Source organism: Helianthus annuus, chromosome 6 (assembly GCF_002127325.2).
Source record: "Helianthus annuus cultivar XRQ/B chromosome 6, HanXRQr2.0-SUNRISE, whole genome shotgun sequence".
NCBI classification, from domain to species: Eukaryota; Viridiplantae; Streptophyta; class Magnoliopsida; order Asterales; family Asteraceae; genus Helianthus; species Helianthus annuus.
In genome coordinates this window covers 52,735,442-52,748,446 of record NC_035438.2, presented here as the reverse complement: position 1 = coordinate 52,748,446, position 13,005 = coordinate 52,735,442, and the positions used below count along the sequence as shown (strand labels likewise).

General features: G+C 39.3%; 1 protein-coding gene and 1 long non-coding RNA gene across 2 annotated transcripts; one reads left to right on the top strand and one right to left on the bottom strand.

The window, feature by feature from the left end:
* The first annotated feature begins 242 nt into the window (after positions 1-242).
* Positions 243-1,799, top strand: LOC110865488. Its single transcript, XR_002550721.2, has 3 exons — positions 243-405; positions 952-1,005; positions 1,583-1,799. It is a non-coding gene; the product is annotated as an uncharacterized LOC110865488 (long non-coding RNA).
* LOC110865487 (U-box domain-containing protein 33) lies at positions 1,791-6,756 on the bottom strand. Its single transcript, XM_022114745.2, has 7 exons — positions 6,323-6,756; positions 4,931-5,049; positions 4,751-4,860; positions 4,217-4,679; positions 3,014-3,544; positions 2,164-2,889; positions 1,791-2,069 (listed from the first exon to the last, which is right to left on the bottom strand). The coding sequence occupies exons 1-7, from the start codon at positions 6,594-6,596 to the stop codon at positions 1,887-1,889; spliced, it is 2,406 nt and encodes an 801-aa protein (XP_021970437.1). The 5' UTR covers positions 6,597-6,756; the 3' UTR covers positions 1,791-1,886.
* Between the last annotated feature and the right edge of the window lie 6,249 nt (positions 6,757-13,005).

Here is a 13,005-nt window from a genome sequence, read left to right as displayed (position 1 = left end):
AGACTAAAACACGATCTCGTTGAGCATCTCGGAAGTTTAGATCTACCTCACCTTGAAGTGAGTTCCGACGACGAGTAGTTTGTTTTTATATTTTTCTAGTTTGAATGTAATTTTTATTTTTCTAGTTTGTTTTTTTTTAATTTAATGAAATGTCTTTTATTTAATTTTTATTTTTATTAATATTTTTTTAATTTATAAACATGCATAATTTTACAACAAATAAAAAAAAAAACCCAAGTCCCCTAAGAGGGGAGTGCCGCCATCAAATTGGGGTGTTAGGGGAGTTTAAGAGGGGAATTGACGTGGCACTAGCTGATTGGTGGTGCGTAAGAGAGGGGACTCCCATCTTAGGGGAGTGCCCCTCTCACCCTAACTTCTAATCATCTAAGCTTGTTTATCAAAGTGGTAAGTCGAATTTCATAAATTTATGATTTGTAGAAAATGGGTTTCAACCCAATCATGAGTTCATATGAAAATTGTGTAAATGTGGGTTAGGATTTCACTATAGAACATGAATTATGTTTGATTTTGGTCATTTGAATGATTTGAAGTAAAAACCCACTTGATGTAAATACTATGATGAATATGATGATCAAGTAGATGCAAATAGGTGAAATCTTGATGTATGATCTTGTATGTAATAGAGAATTTCTGGATAAATTGATGTAGAATGAAAAATGTATGAACTTGATTGAATATGATAATCCATGTTATAAATTAGTAGGAGTATGCTTAGAATGCTTGTAGCTTATGCTTTGTTGGTGACATGCACACCAAGTGTTTGATGAAATGCCTTAGTTAAGAATTCTGTAATTTTGACTTCGGACCTTACTTTATGAACATGATTTGAGAATGTAAATGATGTGTGTATTGAGTTTTATAGTGTCTTATCAAGAATATATGCAAAGTAAGCATAAGGTATGAATTCTAAGTATAAATGGTTATGTACAGGTGTAAAGGAAGAAGGTTCGAGTCATTCGAAGCAACAAGGAAATCAGGACCGAGGTATGTTACATGTCCAATTTGAACTTTGTTAATAGAAATGTTTAATTCCTATATTAAAGAAACGATTACGCCATTGACCCGATGCGAATGGGTCAAACGATTGGAGTGTTAAGTTAGAGAAGAATTATGCTAACGACTCGATGTAAACGGGTCAAATAATTAGGATGTCACATTAGAGAAAGGTTATGTTATTGACTCGTTGTAGATGGGTCAAATAACTAGAATGTAAAGCTAAAGAATGGTTATGCTATTTGACCATACGAACGGGTCAAACAATCGGAATGCCAAGAATGAAAGAATAGATATGCAAATAAACCGTTGCAAGCGGGTTAATAAAAGTTGAATGCTATAAGGAAGAATGATTGTGTTAATGATCTGTTATATACGGGTCAAACGAGAGAGAATGTTATAACCGAAATGTCATATAAATCTAACTGGCAAATAGTAATATTAAGAAAGAATGGTGAAAGAATAGTTCATGAATATTTACGTTAATTGAATGATCATCATGTTTGATGGAAGATAGTTGAATGTGATTAATTATTGTTGCTAATGTTTTCTTGTTGTATGATCATAGGTAAAGCACAACTTTAGAGGCTTGCGACGCTTGGAACGAACACACTAGAATTCCCCGCCCACGACATGCTTCCGATCTTATTCAAACGGGTCGACTTTTGTTGTTATGGAAACCTTAAATTGTGGTTGTTTGTTTAGTTTACCAAAACATATGTTTTATCACCTTTTGTAAATGTCAAACGTTAGTTTGAAATGGTTAACTCTACAAGTATGTCCAAGTTCTTTTTTTTAGGAATGTGAAAACTTTAAGTTTGATTGTACTCTTTTTACGAAATTAGTCATCCAAGGCGCAAAGTACTATGTGCCTATGGATTACACAACCAGTCTTGAATCGCAAGCCGAATCGAATGATTCGGAGTAAGATTTAAATGGTCAAGTTTTAGGTTAGTCATCGGAGACGTTTCACGCCCGTTTTTCAACCATCCTCGCAACGCTTCACCTTCGTAAGTGAAACCGTCTGCCGCCAACTGAGGGTCATGCATGATTTCCTGAAAACATATAAATAAATAACAGTTAACCGTTAATCCTGCTGCATTGTTGTAACTTGTACATGCATATAAAGTGACACCCCAAAAAAATCACCTTTAGAATGGGACACAGGAACGAAGAAGGCACCCGACGGTCTTCAAGCGCAGACAAATGCTCAAGTTCTTTAACCATAACCAGTGAGATTGCAGGCCGGTCTGCAGAGTTTGAGTCGCAGCATCGTAGACCCAAATCAGCCAACCGTCGAGCCACAAAACCGGACCACTCGCCAGCGGATGCATCCAAAACCGAGACCAAGTTGGAACCCGAAACCGCTCTTCTCACTATATTAGCTAACCCCGATGCGCGACTGCCCGTGAGTAGCCACAGGATAATCATCCCAAAAGAATACACATCGGATTTTGCTGTCAAATCTCCTGTTTGAAGAAACTCCGGATCGGTAAACAAATAATGTCCATTTGAAGACGGTTCGGAGTATTGGCGGAAACTACGACACCGGAACGTTTCCTCGTTGACCAGTTTGGAGAATCTGAAGTTGCATAGTTTACAGCAGAATTCCGAATCGAGAACGATGTTTTCCGGGCTTAAATTGCCGTGTAGTAGCTTTTCGGGTCTTGAAGAGTGCAAGAACAGAAGTGCATTTGCAATTTCGAAAATGACTCGAGTTCGGGTTTTCCACGACATGGAATAAGAGTTGGTTTTATGAGACAGATGACTCTCGAGGCGCGTTGGTGTGTACTCGTAAACAAGCGCGTGAGCTTCATGACATATGCCGATTAAACTCAATATATGCTTATGCTTCAGTCTCCCTACCACTTGAACCTGCGTGTCATGCAAAACGAAACTCGATTCAGGGGCGTTCGGTTTCGCGATTTGCGTGTGCGCATGTATGTGTGTATGAGAGATAGAGAGAGAGAGAGAGAGAGAGAGAGAGAGAGAGATTAACCTCTTCTTGAAACTCTTGTTGTGCTTGCAAATTATTTCGATGCAGTTTCTTTATCATGACCGTTCTATTCGACATTTCACCTTTATACAACGAACAACCGTAACTTTCACAGCCGATCTTGAAGCTCTCTGAGAACCCACACGTCGCGGTTTCCAAATCCACCAATGAAAACTCCGTTAATCTCGAAGTTGTAGAAGATGCACCTGCCGGTTGTCCACGAACTTTCCACCTGTCGAGCCAGTTTGCAGCTTCGAATCGTTGTCTTTGAAGCGTTAGCTTTTCTATCTTTAGAGTTGCGACAGATGCTTGAATAAGTTTAAGTTCTTCAGATGATTCTTCGCGTCTACGGTTTGCTTCTTGTACTTGATTCTCTAAGATTGCTATGTTTCTTAGCAACTTATGCCATTCCTTTGATGTCGATTCTCTTTGTTCCAGGAGTTGCTCGTTTTCTCGTCTTGCAGCGTTTAGTTTATCCTCGGCTGCTTTTCTTAATTCAACTTCTTGAGCGTGAGCAGATTCATAGGCCTTCACCTAAAAAAGTCAAAGGATAGGTTGAAGTCAATTTTATTACATTTCAAATCGAAAATATTGTTTAAATATTTTGGAGTAAAATGCCATTTTCGTACCTGAGGTTTGGCTAGTTTTGCGACTTTCGTCCAACGTTTGTTTTTCCGCAACTGGATCCAAAAGGTTTAAAATCTTGCCATTTTCATCCAGCTCGTTAACTCCATCCATTTTTCTCCGTTAAGTCAGGGGTATTTCCGTCTTTTGTGTTAACTTACAGGGCAATTCGGTCTTTTTCAGTTTATGTACAAGCATTTAGCATAATGTACAAGTATTCAAAAGACCGAATTGCCCTTTATGTTAACAAAAAAGACGAAAATACCCCTAACTTAACTGAGAAAAATGGATGGAGTTGATGAGCAGGATGAAAATGGCAATATTTCAAACCTTTTGGATCCAGATGCGGAAAAACAAACCTTTGAACGAAAGTCACAAAACTAGCCAAACCTCAGGGACGAAAATGACATTTTACTCAACATTCTCTATAAACTTAGTTCAAAAATTTCCCATCTGTAATATTTTGAAAGATTTACACTTGTCATTTCTTTTTTAAAAAAGGTTGACTAACTAGATTCATGTTCGAATTTGAACGGTTGTTTATTTGACCTCAGGAGTCAAACTTAATGAACGAAATCCCACCTTGTTATTTGCTTCCAAAGCTTGCGCTTCTAATCGTTTCCGCTTTAAAAGCTCTTGAAACGCTTCGTTCCTTGACGCTTCGGCTTCCAAGTTGACTTCGTCAAGCTGTTTGCATAAGCTTTCTTCTTCAACTCTCAGATCATGTTCAGATGAATATTCGGACTCCGAAGAAGTGTTCGACTGTAAACTCCTCGTCATGCTTGTACTTCTCGGAATAAAACTCGTACTTGAGCTCGACCGGCAGTAAATTTGCGGTATTTCCCTTTCGGTGTTGGGGCAATGTAACGATTGTGACCTTAAAGCACTCGAATCTTGGACTGACGGTGGTAGAATATTGTAGTCCTCAGAAGGTTCTCTGGTGTGAAGAAGTTGACCTTTGTTGACAAACCATATTTGACAAAACGGAGGTGCATTTTTGGCAGCGTAACTTGATTTGCTCGAGTTTTTCTTCACCTTCATCCAACTGTATACAATAGTACAATACTTTTCTGTTAGGCTTAATTTTAATATTTAAAGAAATAATATAACACTTACTTTTCTGTGGCAGCTCCCATAACAAGTTTCTGCACGCGATATTCGTTAACCAAATCCACAATTCCTTTACGAACTTGATCGTTTTCGGTAGTCACAACGCATGCTTTAACCTACACACAAAAGTTTGCTTTACTTTTGAGAAGTTAAAAACAGATGATCCATGGAACGGTTGAAAAATACCTTTGAACGAGCGCAAAGGCTGACGTAATCAAGTAGAAGCTTCTGCATCGCATCTCTCTCCTCTCTTCTATATGCACACACAACATCAGGATTTGCTTGAGTTGCTGGTAGTTTTCCCACTGCAATTAGAAACCATAAATAATATAATATGTATGTTAAAGAGAATTATATAATTGTCATTTAGCTGTCACCGCAAAAGTGAAAGTGCACTAATTTTAACGTTATTTTACTAATTTCGTGAAAATAATGTTAAAAAGCGGGGGACGGTTAATCATGCATCACATGGTGGCATTGATAGCCGAAAGACAAGGGGGTGCATGCACTTATCGGCCTTTGCTGAGTGTTATGTGCCTTATGTCCAAGGCTTGATGCAAAACAACTATCAAGCTGGGGGTCTCATTGGAAGCAACCTCTCTATTCGTATGGGGTAGTCGGTAGAGGTAAGGTTGTCTACAGCTTACCCTCCTCAGACCCAACCTTAGCTTTGTTGTTGGTGGGATTTACTGAGTATGATGATGATGATTTTCTTTATGTTCTTAAATAACATAGAACACCTTGGTGTGTTAACGGAAGGGCTTTTTCGTTACTTTATGTCAACTAATCTTGTTTTTTTGTTCTATTCTTGCACTTTAAATATGTTGATCGGTTCAAAATAAGACAAGAGGCTCATCTACGATGATTAAAAAATCTAACTACTCTTCAAGATTATGTTATTAGAAGGCTGCTTACACTTGGTCAAACCTGTTTCTCCTAAGTTTAAAAGATTTCCGGAGATAAAATAGTTATTTGACCCATTAAGTGTTGTGTCAATATTTCTTTTGTATGAAAGTTATGTGCTTAGCTAGTTGACCTTAATTCTCATCATTTTCAACCTACAAGGTCTTGTTCGCAGGTAAAAAAGAGTAACATTAAGAAGCACTAACTCGTCAATCATCAAGAACAACCCCTTCAAAGGAAAATTGATGTTTGACTTTTAAGGTCAAAGAGCATATCTTCAACCTCAAAATCAGAACAAATTTCTGAACTTTTTTGAGCAACTAATGACAAATTTTGTTATATGTGACAATATATACTAGCATAGCGAAAATTAGCCGGCTATTATGCGGTAAAATCAAATCAATTCTGAGTTTGGAAATATCAGCTTTGACCTAATAAAGTAATGATCAACCATTTGTTGTTCATATGTCTATGCATTTGTTACACAAGCAGAATTCAAGTTCTCTAAAAACAAACAAACAAATTCAATCAAATAAAAGCTTCCATAATTCAAATCCAATAAAGTCAACAAGAACACAACTACTGGTCAACATATACCAAATTAGGCCCAATTAGTACCAAAAACACTGAAATTAAAGTTGAATCCACATTTACAGTTAAACTGAAACTACTTACAAAGTGTTGGAATCAAGGGAGAAGGCTGATGAACATGAAGAATACAAATCTCTCTATCTCTAAACCTCCTAAAAGTCCAATGAAACAAAGCCACTGCCTTTTCAACAGACTTCCCAACAGCCACATAAACTTTATCATCCCCACCACCAACAATCTCCGGCACCGGAGGAATATTCCGGCCAAACCCATCTCGGAAAGTGGCCGGAGGAGAAAACCCAGAACAGGTTCCGGTGACCATGGTGGCAGAAGGGTGGGAGGGTCTCAGAAGCTTCATTAATTGGTGGAACAAAATATGATCTTTCTTGGTAAGTTTGAGGTTTGATGCTGTTTAATGTTAAGGTGGGATTTGAGGGAATAATATTGGTCTTTGCTAAGAAAAGTATGTTTGACTTTTGAGTTAGACTTGATTGTGATGTATGTGAGGGAGGTTTAGTGGTTTAGGTAGAGAGGAAGTTGGATTTTATTTGAATAAATTAATGGGAATGAAGGTGAAAAAGAGATGGAAAGTGACAAATTTTATGAATGGATTCAACTTACTTGTGGACAAAGTTTAGGTAGGTGTTGGAGTATTTTAAATGGTGGCTTGTTAAGTTGTGACATATGTTCGAGTTTGTTTATAGTTTAAAAGACCTCGGTTAAAATTAGCTCGTATAATTTAATTGACAAGTACGAGTTTCAATTTCATCTTGTTTTAAGTAAGAGTTGTTCCATTAATTCCAAGACCAAGCTAAGGTGAAGCTGGCTCGACTCTTTGGTTTCGCTTGGTTAACGCCTTCTACTTTGTTTAATGGGCTCTTGACTAATACATGAAAAAAATAGTCTAACTCATAACTCTTGATTCCACAACCTATGCTTGTTTTTTAAACAACATCCAGATTTTTTAGCATAATCAGTGTTTGTCTTGCAATAGGATTTAAATTGCCAACCTTTTGATTGTATAGTATACCACTTAACCATCACGAGTTCCCCTTGAAGACACATATGCTTGTTTGCAGGGGCAGACCTACATGGTCCCCAAGAGGGGCGGGCGCACCCCATGAATTTTCCGTTTTTTCTAGTATATATGTGATGAAATCCCGAGCCCCCCCCCCTCCATTTCGAGCGGAGGCCATGAAGTGACGGAAGGCGGTGGCAGATTGAGGAAGACAACTCTTCTGGTTAGTGCGACAAAGAGGACAAAAAGAAAAAGAATAAGGTAGAAGAAGTAATGCTTTAAATCACTAGTGTATTGTTATTTAGCATCTTCTTTTCTTCCAACTTTTTTATTACTTGTTTTGTACTGCTGTGAGAAGATAAAAAGTAACAAAAGTCATCAACTTTTTTTTACTCTAACTAGAAGATTGACCAGCGCGCGTTACGCAGTAACCAACGAAATTGACATGTTATTGATCAGATTCACATTTACAATGTGTTAAAGATTTTTTTGTCGGTTAAGTCTGTATTGCTATCTTATACAAATAAGTAATTCACCAAATAATCTCAATGTAATTAATGGTATCATAATTACTACGTTACATGACTTGTATCCATATAAATAACCTATCGTATTAAGATCCCCGCGTCGCGGCAGGCGTGTAAAACCGTGACAAATAGCACCAATGTCACACTATAGCCAACGACCACCAACATTGAAGTTGCGGCGTCTTAACGTGGAAAAATTAGACCGACATATAAAAACAAAAAATAATAACTAACTCGATTTACGACTCGCACGTTGTGACGGACTTATTAAACGGGAAAAAAATAGACCACGTAAACACACTGAACCACACACGTACGTTGCCCTATGTTAACTCGCAAAATTTAGAACGAAACGTATAACAAAACGTAAAATCGTTGAACCATACACACACATTGTGCTGTGTTAAGTCGCAAAATTTATATCTAAACGTAAAACGAAAAATTTTGCAATAGGGGATCAAAGCTGAAAGTAAAAAGGTTGTGAGGTTAAATTGGAAAAACTAAAAATTTTTGGGTTAAAACTACAAGAGTTAATTACTGTTTTCGTCCCTGTGGTTTGTCAAAAATCACTATTTCAGTCCATTAGTTTAAAAATTACGATTTCAGTCCCTGTGATTTCACTTTCGTAACCATTTCAGTCCACCTCGTAACCATTTCAGTCCCTGTAGTAACAGAATAAATGGATTGAAATGGTTACGAAAGTGAAACCACAGGGACTGAAATGGTTACGGAAGTGAAATCACATAGACTGAAATCGCAATTTTTAAACTAATGGACTGAAATAGTGATTTTTGACAAACCACAGGGACAAAAATAGTAATTAACTCAAACTACAAAATCAAGTAGTTTGGGTTTAAAATGAAACATCATTTCTTTTTTTGAAAACCCCCCAAAACATGGGGTACAACATCACTAAGCATCATGTATAATACAACTATGCACAAAAAACTTAGGGTGGGCGGGTGTCACACCCCAACCGATGGCGGAATCATCGGGGCGCGGCACTGAGCGAAACAGATTGTTCAGAAGTTTCCACAACAACTATCATACAATTCAGTTATATAACACGTCCCATACCGTGTCCCAAATAATAACAAGTTATCATAGAAATCAACTAAACAATATGGGAACTGTTTCGACAACTCAAATTCTTAATTATTACAGACCGAAAGTAAATATTGTTTTAAGACTTCTAGACGGCTAACTATAGATCTTACTGACTACAGGTGCCAGTACAAGATCTACAGATAATTATGGCCCTGGAGCAGGTATATGGACACTGTTCTAAGGTCACTGGCTCCTAGAAGCTTATTATTGCCTCGCTTCCCTAGCACGCTAGTAGCTTAAACACCTGTCACATACGTTAAAATAAAAGTCAATACATATAATGTAAAGGTGAGTACACAAGTTTGATATAGCATATAAGGTTCGAAAAGTTTACGCATAACCAAGCACGTACACAAGGGCAAACGATGCATGTAAATTATCAACATGGGACCATCGATACCAATGACTTCAAGTTGACTGTCCGAGACAGTTCGCAATACATGATTACCACCGTAATCCATGCAAGTAATTGTCCTTAGCAACCCCCGTGTGAACGGGTGCTGAGTCCAAACTATAGTACTACGTTGCTAAAGCAGGTAGATAGCACTCCACGTGTAAACATAATAAACAGCAATCATTTAGACAAGTAATACATGCAAATAGGTTAGCGTTCAAATAGTTCGTGTTGTTTGTGGATTTGATAGATTACGTATGTAACACCCAAAAGTGCTGAAAGCAAAAAGGGATCGAGTATACTCACAGTGGTTGATCGTGGATTGGGAGGAGCACTGAGAATAGGTTAGCCTGAATAGTTCGATAACACAACGATGAGTAACGCGGAAAAAGTAAACAATGTACTTGGATCGAGTAGGCCATTCGATCGGACAGCAGTTCGATCGAGTGGGCTGTTCGATTGGTTTGAAAGTCCGTTCGAACATCCATTCGATCGGCCGGCTGGCTCGATCGGCTGGTTCCTTCAAGTGGATTGTTTCTTCCTTTGATGTGAAGGATGTGTTTGTGTGTGATGGTTTGTACTACCTTTCAAGTTGGCCGATCGAACAGCTGTTCGATCGGTTAGCCCAACCGATCGGCTAGCACTTCATTGTTTTCAAATATGTCACTCGATCGGTTGGCATGTTCGATCGGGTGACATTCCAATGTTTCGAAAAGTCTGAGTGTTTTGAAGTATAGTATCTCATGATTCGAGCAGTAATGATTACAATCGAGTGGCGTAGTCGATCGAACAGTACCTCGTCAATACTACACTTCATGAGTTTGTGGGACTAAGTGCTAGTCGATCGGTTAGCCTAGTCGATCGGCTGGCATAGTCGTTCGGTTGGGCTGTTCGATCGAACAGCCTAGCCGTTCGGCCAGCTTCTCGATTCGGTTAACCTATCACTTAACACTTGGTTATTCCCGTTAGTTGTTGATGTTTTAGAGATATTTCGACTACGAGTTGAACCACAAAGCTGAAGTCCCCACTTAGCCTACTGACTCGAGCAGGAATCACCCAAACTCGGTCAGAGACGGTTTGGAACCCAAGTTTAACGTTTAACCCGGAATCGGTATATCTCTCGGTAGAACCCGAATCTTGAACCATGTGTTTGTTTAGATTGATTTGTAAGTCGGTTCAAGTCTCGTTTTCACCTTTTTGAGTGTAAAAGAGTTGAAAGATAGATGAAAACCCATCTTCCAATCCTTTTCCACCGTGAAATGTTAAGATCTTTGGAAGATTTTAGGTTATTTATGTGGAAATCGGTTAGATCTAAGTTATTCATGGTGGAATGATGCCAAAACTTAGTGTTCTTGAAGAACACATGATGACATCACCCAAGAACACCTAGATCTTGGTGATTTCATGGATGAAATTCAGATTTTGAAAGATAGAAAGATGGAGAATCGATTAATGAACAAAAACGTACAAGGATTAGAGCGAAATACTTACCGGTTTGAGAGAAATCTGGGATTTAGTGAGAAGAAGAGGCTGGTCGGTCAGAGCTTTTCCAAAAGTGGAAAGTTTGACAAGGACAACCCTATTTATAGGCTTCCAAAAGAGGAAAGGGTCAGCTGATCGAACAGCATCCCTGATCGAGCAGCTGCCCGATCGAACAGCCTGTTCGATCGGCTAGCCTGTTCGATCAGGTTGCCCTGTTCGATCGGCTTGCCTGTTCGATCAGGTTGCCCTGTTCGATCGGCTTGCCTGGTTTTGAGTGTTTCGCGACGATTTTTGATATTTCGACTTCGATGAACGATGATTTGAGAATGATAGAATTCCTAATCAAATTACTTTTAGTCTCAACTACTATATCTAACATACGAGCATCCTTACAACCATTTCGGGTTCGATTTCCATTGAGTTTGATTCACCTTTGAGTCTTGATTGATTTTGATTGATTCACCACACACTTTAACATAAAAGTAAACATGCACAAGTAACACATAAGGCACACACACACACGTATAAAAAGTACTAAAATCCCCACACTTGAGTTTGATGATTGATTTGATTAGCTTGATTCTTGATTGACTAGCTTTATTGCATTGTTACTTCCTACCATTCACAGTCGGTCGTTGATTCACAGTTCGATTATCGGTCGATTAGTTTGATTATACAACACTTACTCCAAATAATACGAAAATCAAAATGAAACTAAAATGAAATTAATCTTTATTGATCTTTAATTCCAATAACAGTCAACTCTTGACTTTGACTTTGACTTTTGGAAAACACGGGGTGTTACAGTCTCCCCTCCTTTAGGGAATTTCGTCCCGAAATTAGGCCGAGAACCGTACATCGCCGTGTGATTTACCAATTTGATGCTTCAGATCTATCTGAACAACTGCGGGTACTTGGCCTTCATGTCACTTTCGAGTTCCCAAGTGAACTCCGCGCCTCGTTTGCCTTCCCATCGTACTTTTACAATAGGAATGCGAGAGCGTCTGAGTTGCTTGGTCTGTCGGTCCATGATTTCGACAGGCTTTTCCACGAAGTGTAGCGTCTCATTGACCTGAAGATCGTCGAGTGGTATTATTGCGTCGTGGTCGGCTACGCATTTTCGAAGGTTTGAAATATGGAAAGTCGGGTGGACATTGCTGAGTTCCTCCGGTAATTCGAGTTTGTAGGCAACTTTACCGATCCTTTCCAGAATCTTAAAAGGTCCAACAAATCGAGGCGCAAGTTTCCCTCTTTTGCCGAATCGGACTACTCCCTTCCAAGGTGATACCTTTAGGAGCACGTAGTCGCCAACTGCAAATTCGCGGGGCCTGCGTCGTTTATCGGCGTACATCTTTTGTCTGTCCCGGGCCTTCACCAAATTTTCCCTTATCTGGTGGATCTTGTCAGTCGTTTCTTGCAGAATCTCGGGCCCAGTCAATTGTGAATGACCAACCTCGTGCCATACAATAGGCGAGCGACATCTCCTACCATACAAGGCTTCGAAAGGTGCCATTTCGATGCTGGAGTGATAGCTATTATTGTACGAAAATTCGACCAACGGTAGGTGTTTGCTCCAACTACCACCAAAATCAATGACACACGCACGGAGCATGTCTTCAATAGTACGAATCGTTCTTTCCGTCTGCCCGTCGGTTTGCGGGTGGAATGCGGTACTCAAATTCAGCGTCGTACCCAGAGCTGCTTGAAAAGTTTCCCACAATCTCGATGTAAACCGAGCATCGCGATCCGAAATGATGTCTCGAGGCGTACCATGATTCTTGATGATCTCGTCGGTGTAGATTTGGGCTAGCTTGGCCACCTTATAGTCTTCTCGTATTGGCAGAAAGTGGGCTGATTTGGTTAGACGGTCGACTATAACCCAAATACTGTCGTGACCTGATGGCGTGGTTGGAAGCTTAGTTATGAAATCCATAGCTATGCTTTCCCACTTCCATACGGGTATCGGCGGTTGTTCGAGTAAGCCTGAAGGTCTTTGGTGTTCAGCCTTGACTCTTGCACAAGTTAAACAGTTACCAACATATAGAGCAATATCCCTTTTCATCCCAGGCCACCAATACTTGTAGCGAAGGTCCTGGTACATTTTGTCCGCACCGAGATGAATGGAATATCGGGATTTGTGGGCTTCGTTCATGATGATCTTTCGCAAATCTGTCCTCCTCGGAACCCAGATTCGGTCCAGATAATAGAATATCCCGTTGGCTTTGCTCACAAGCTGAGT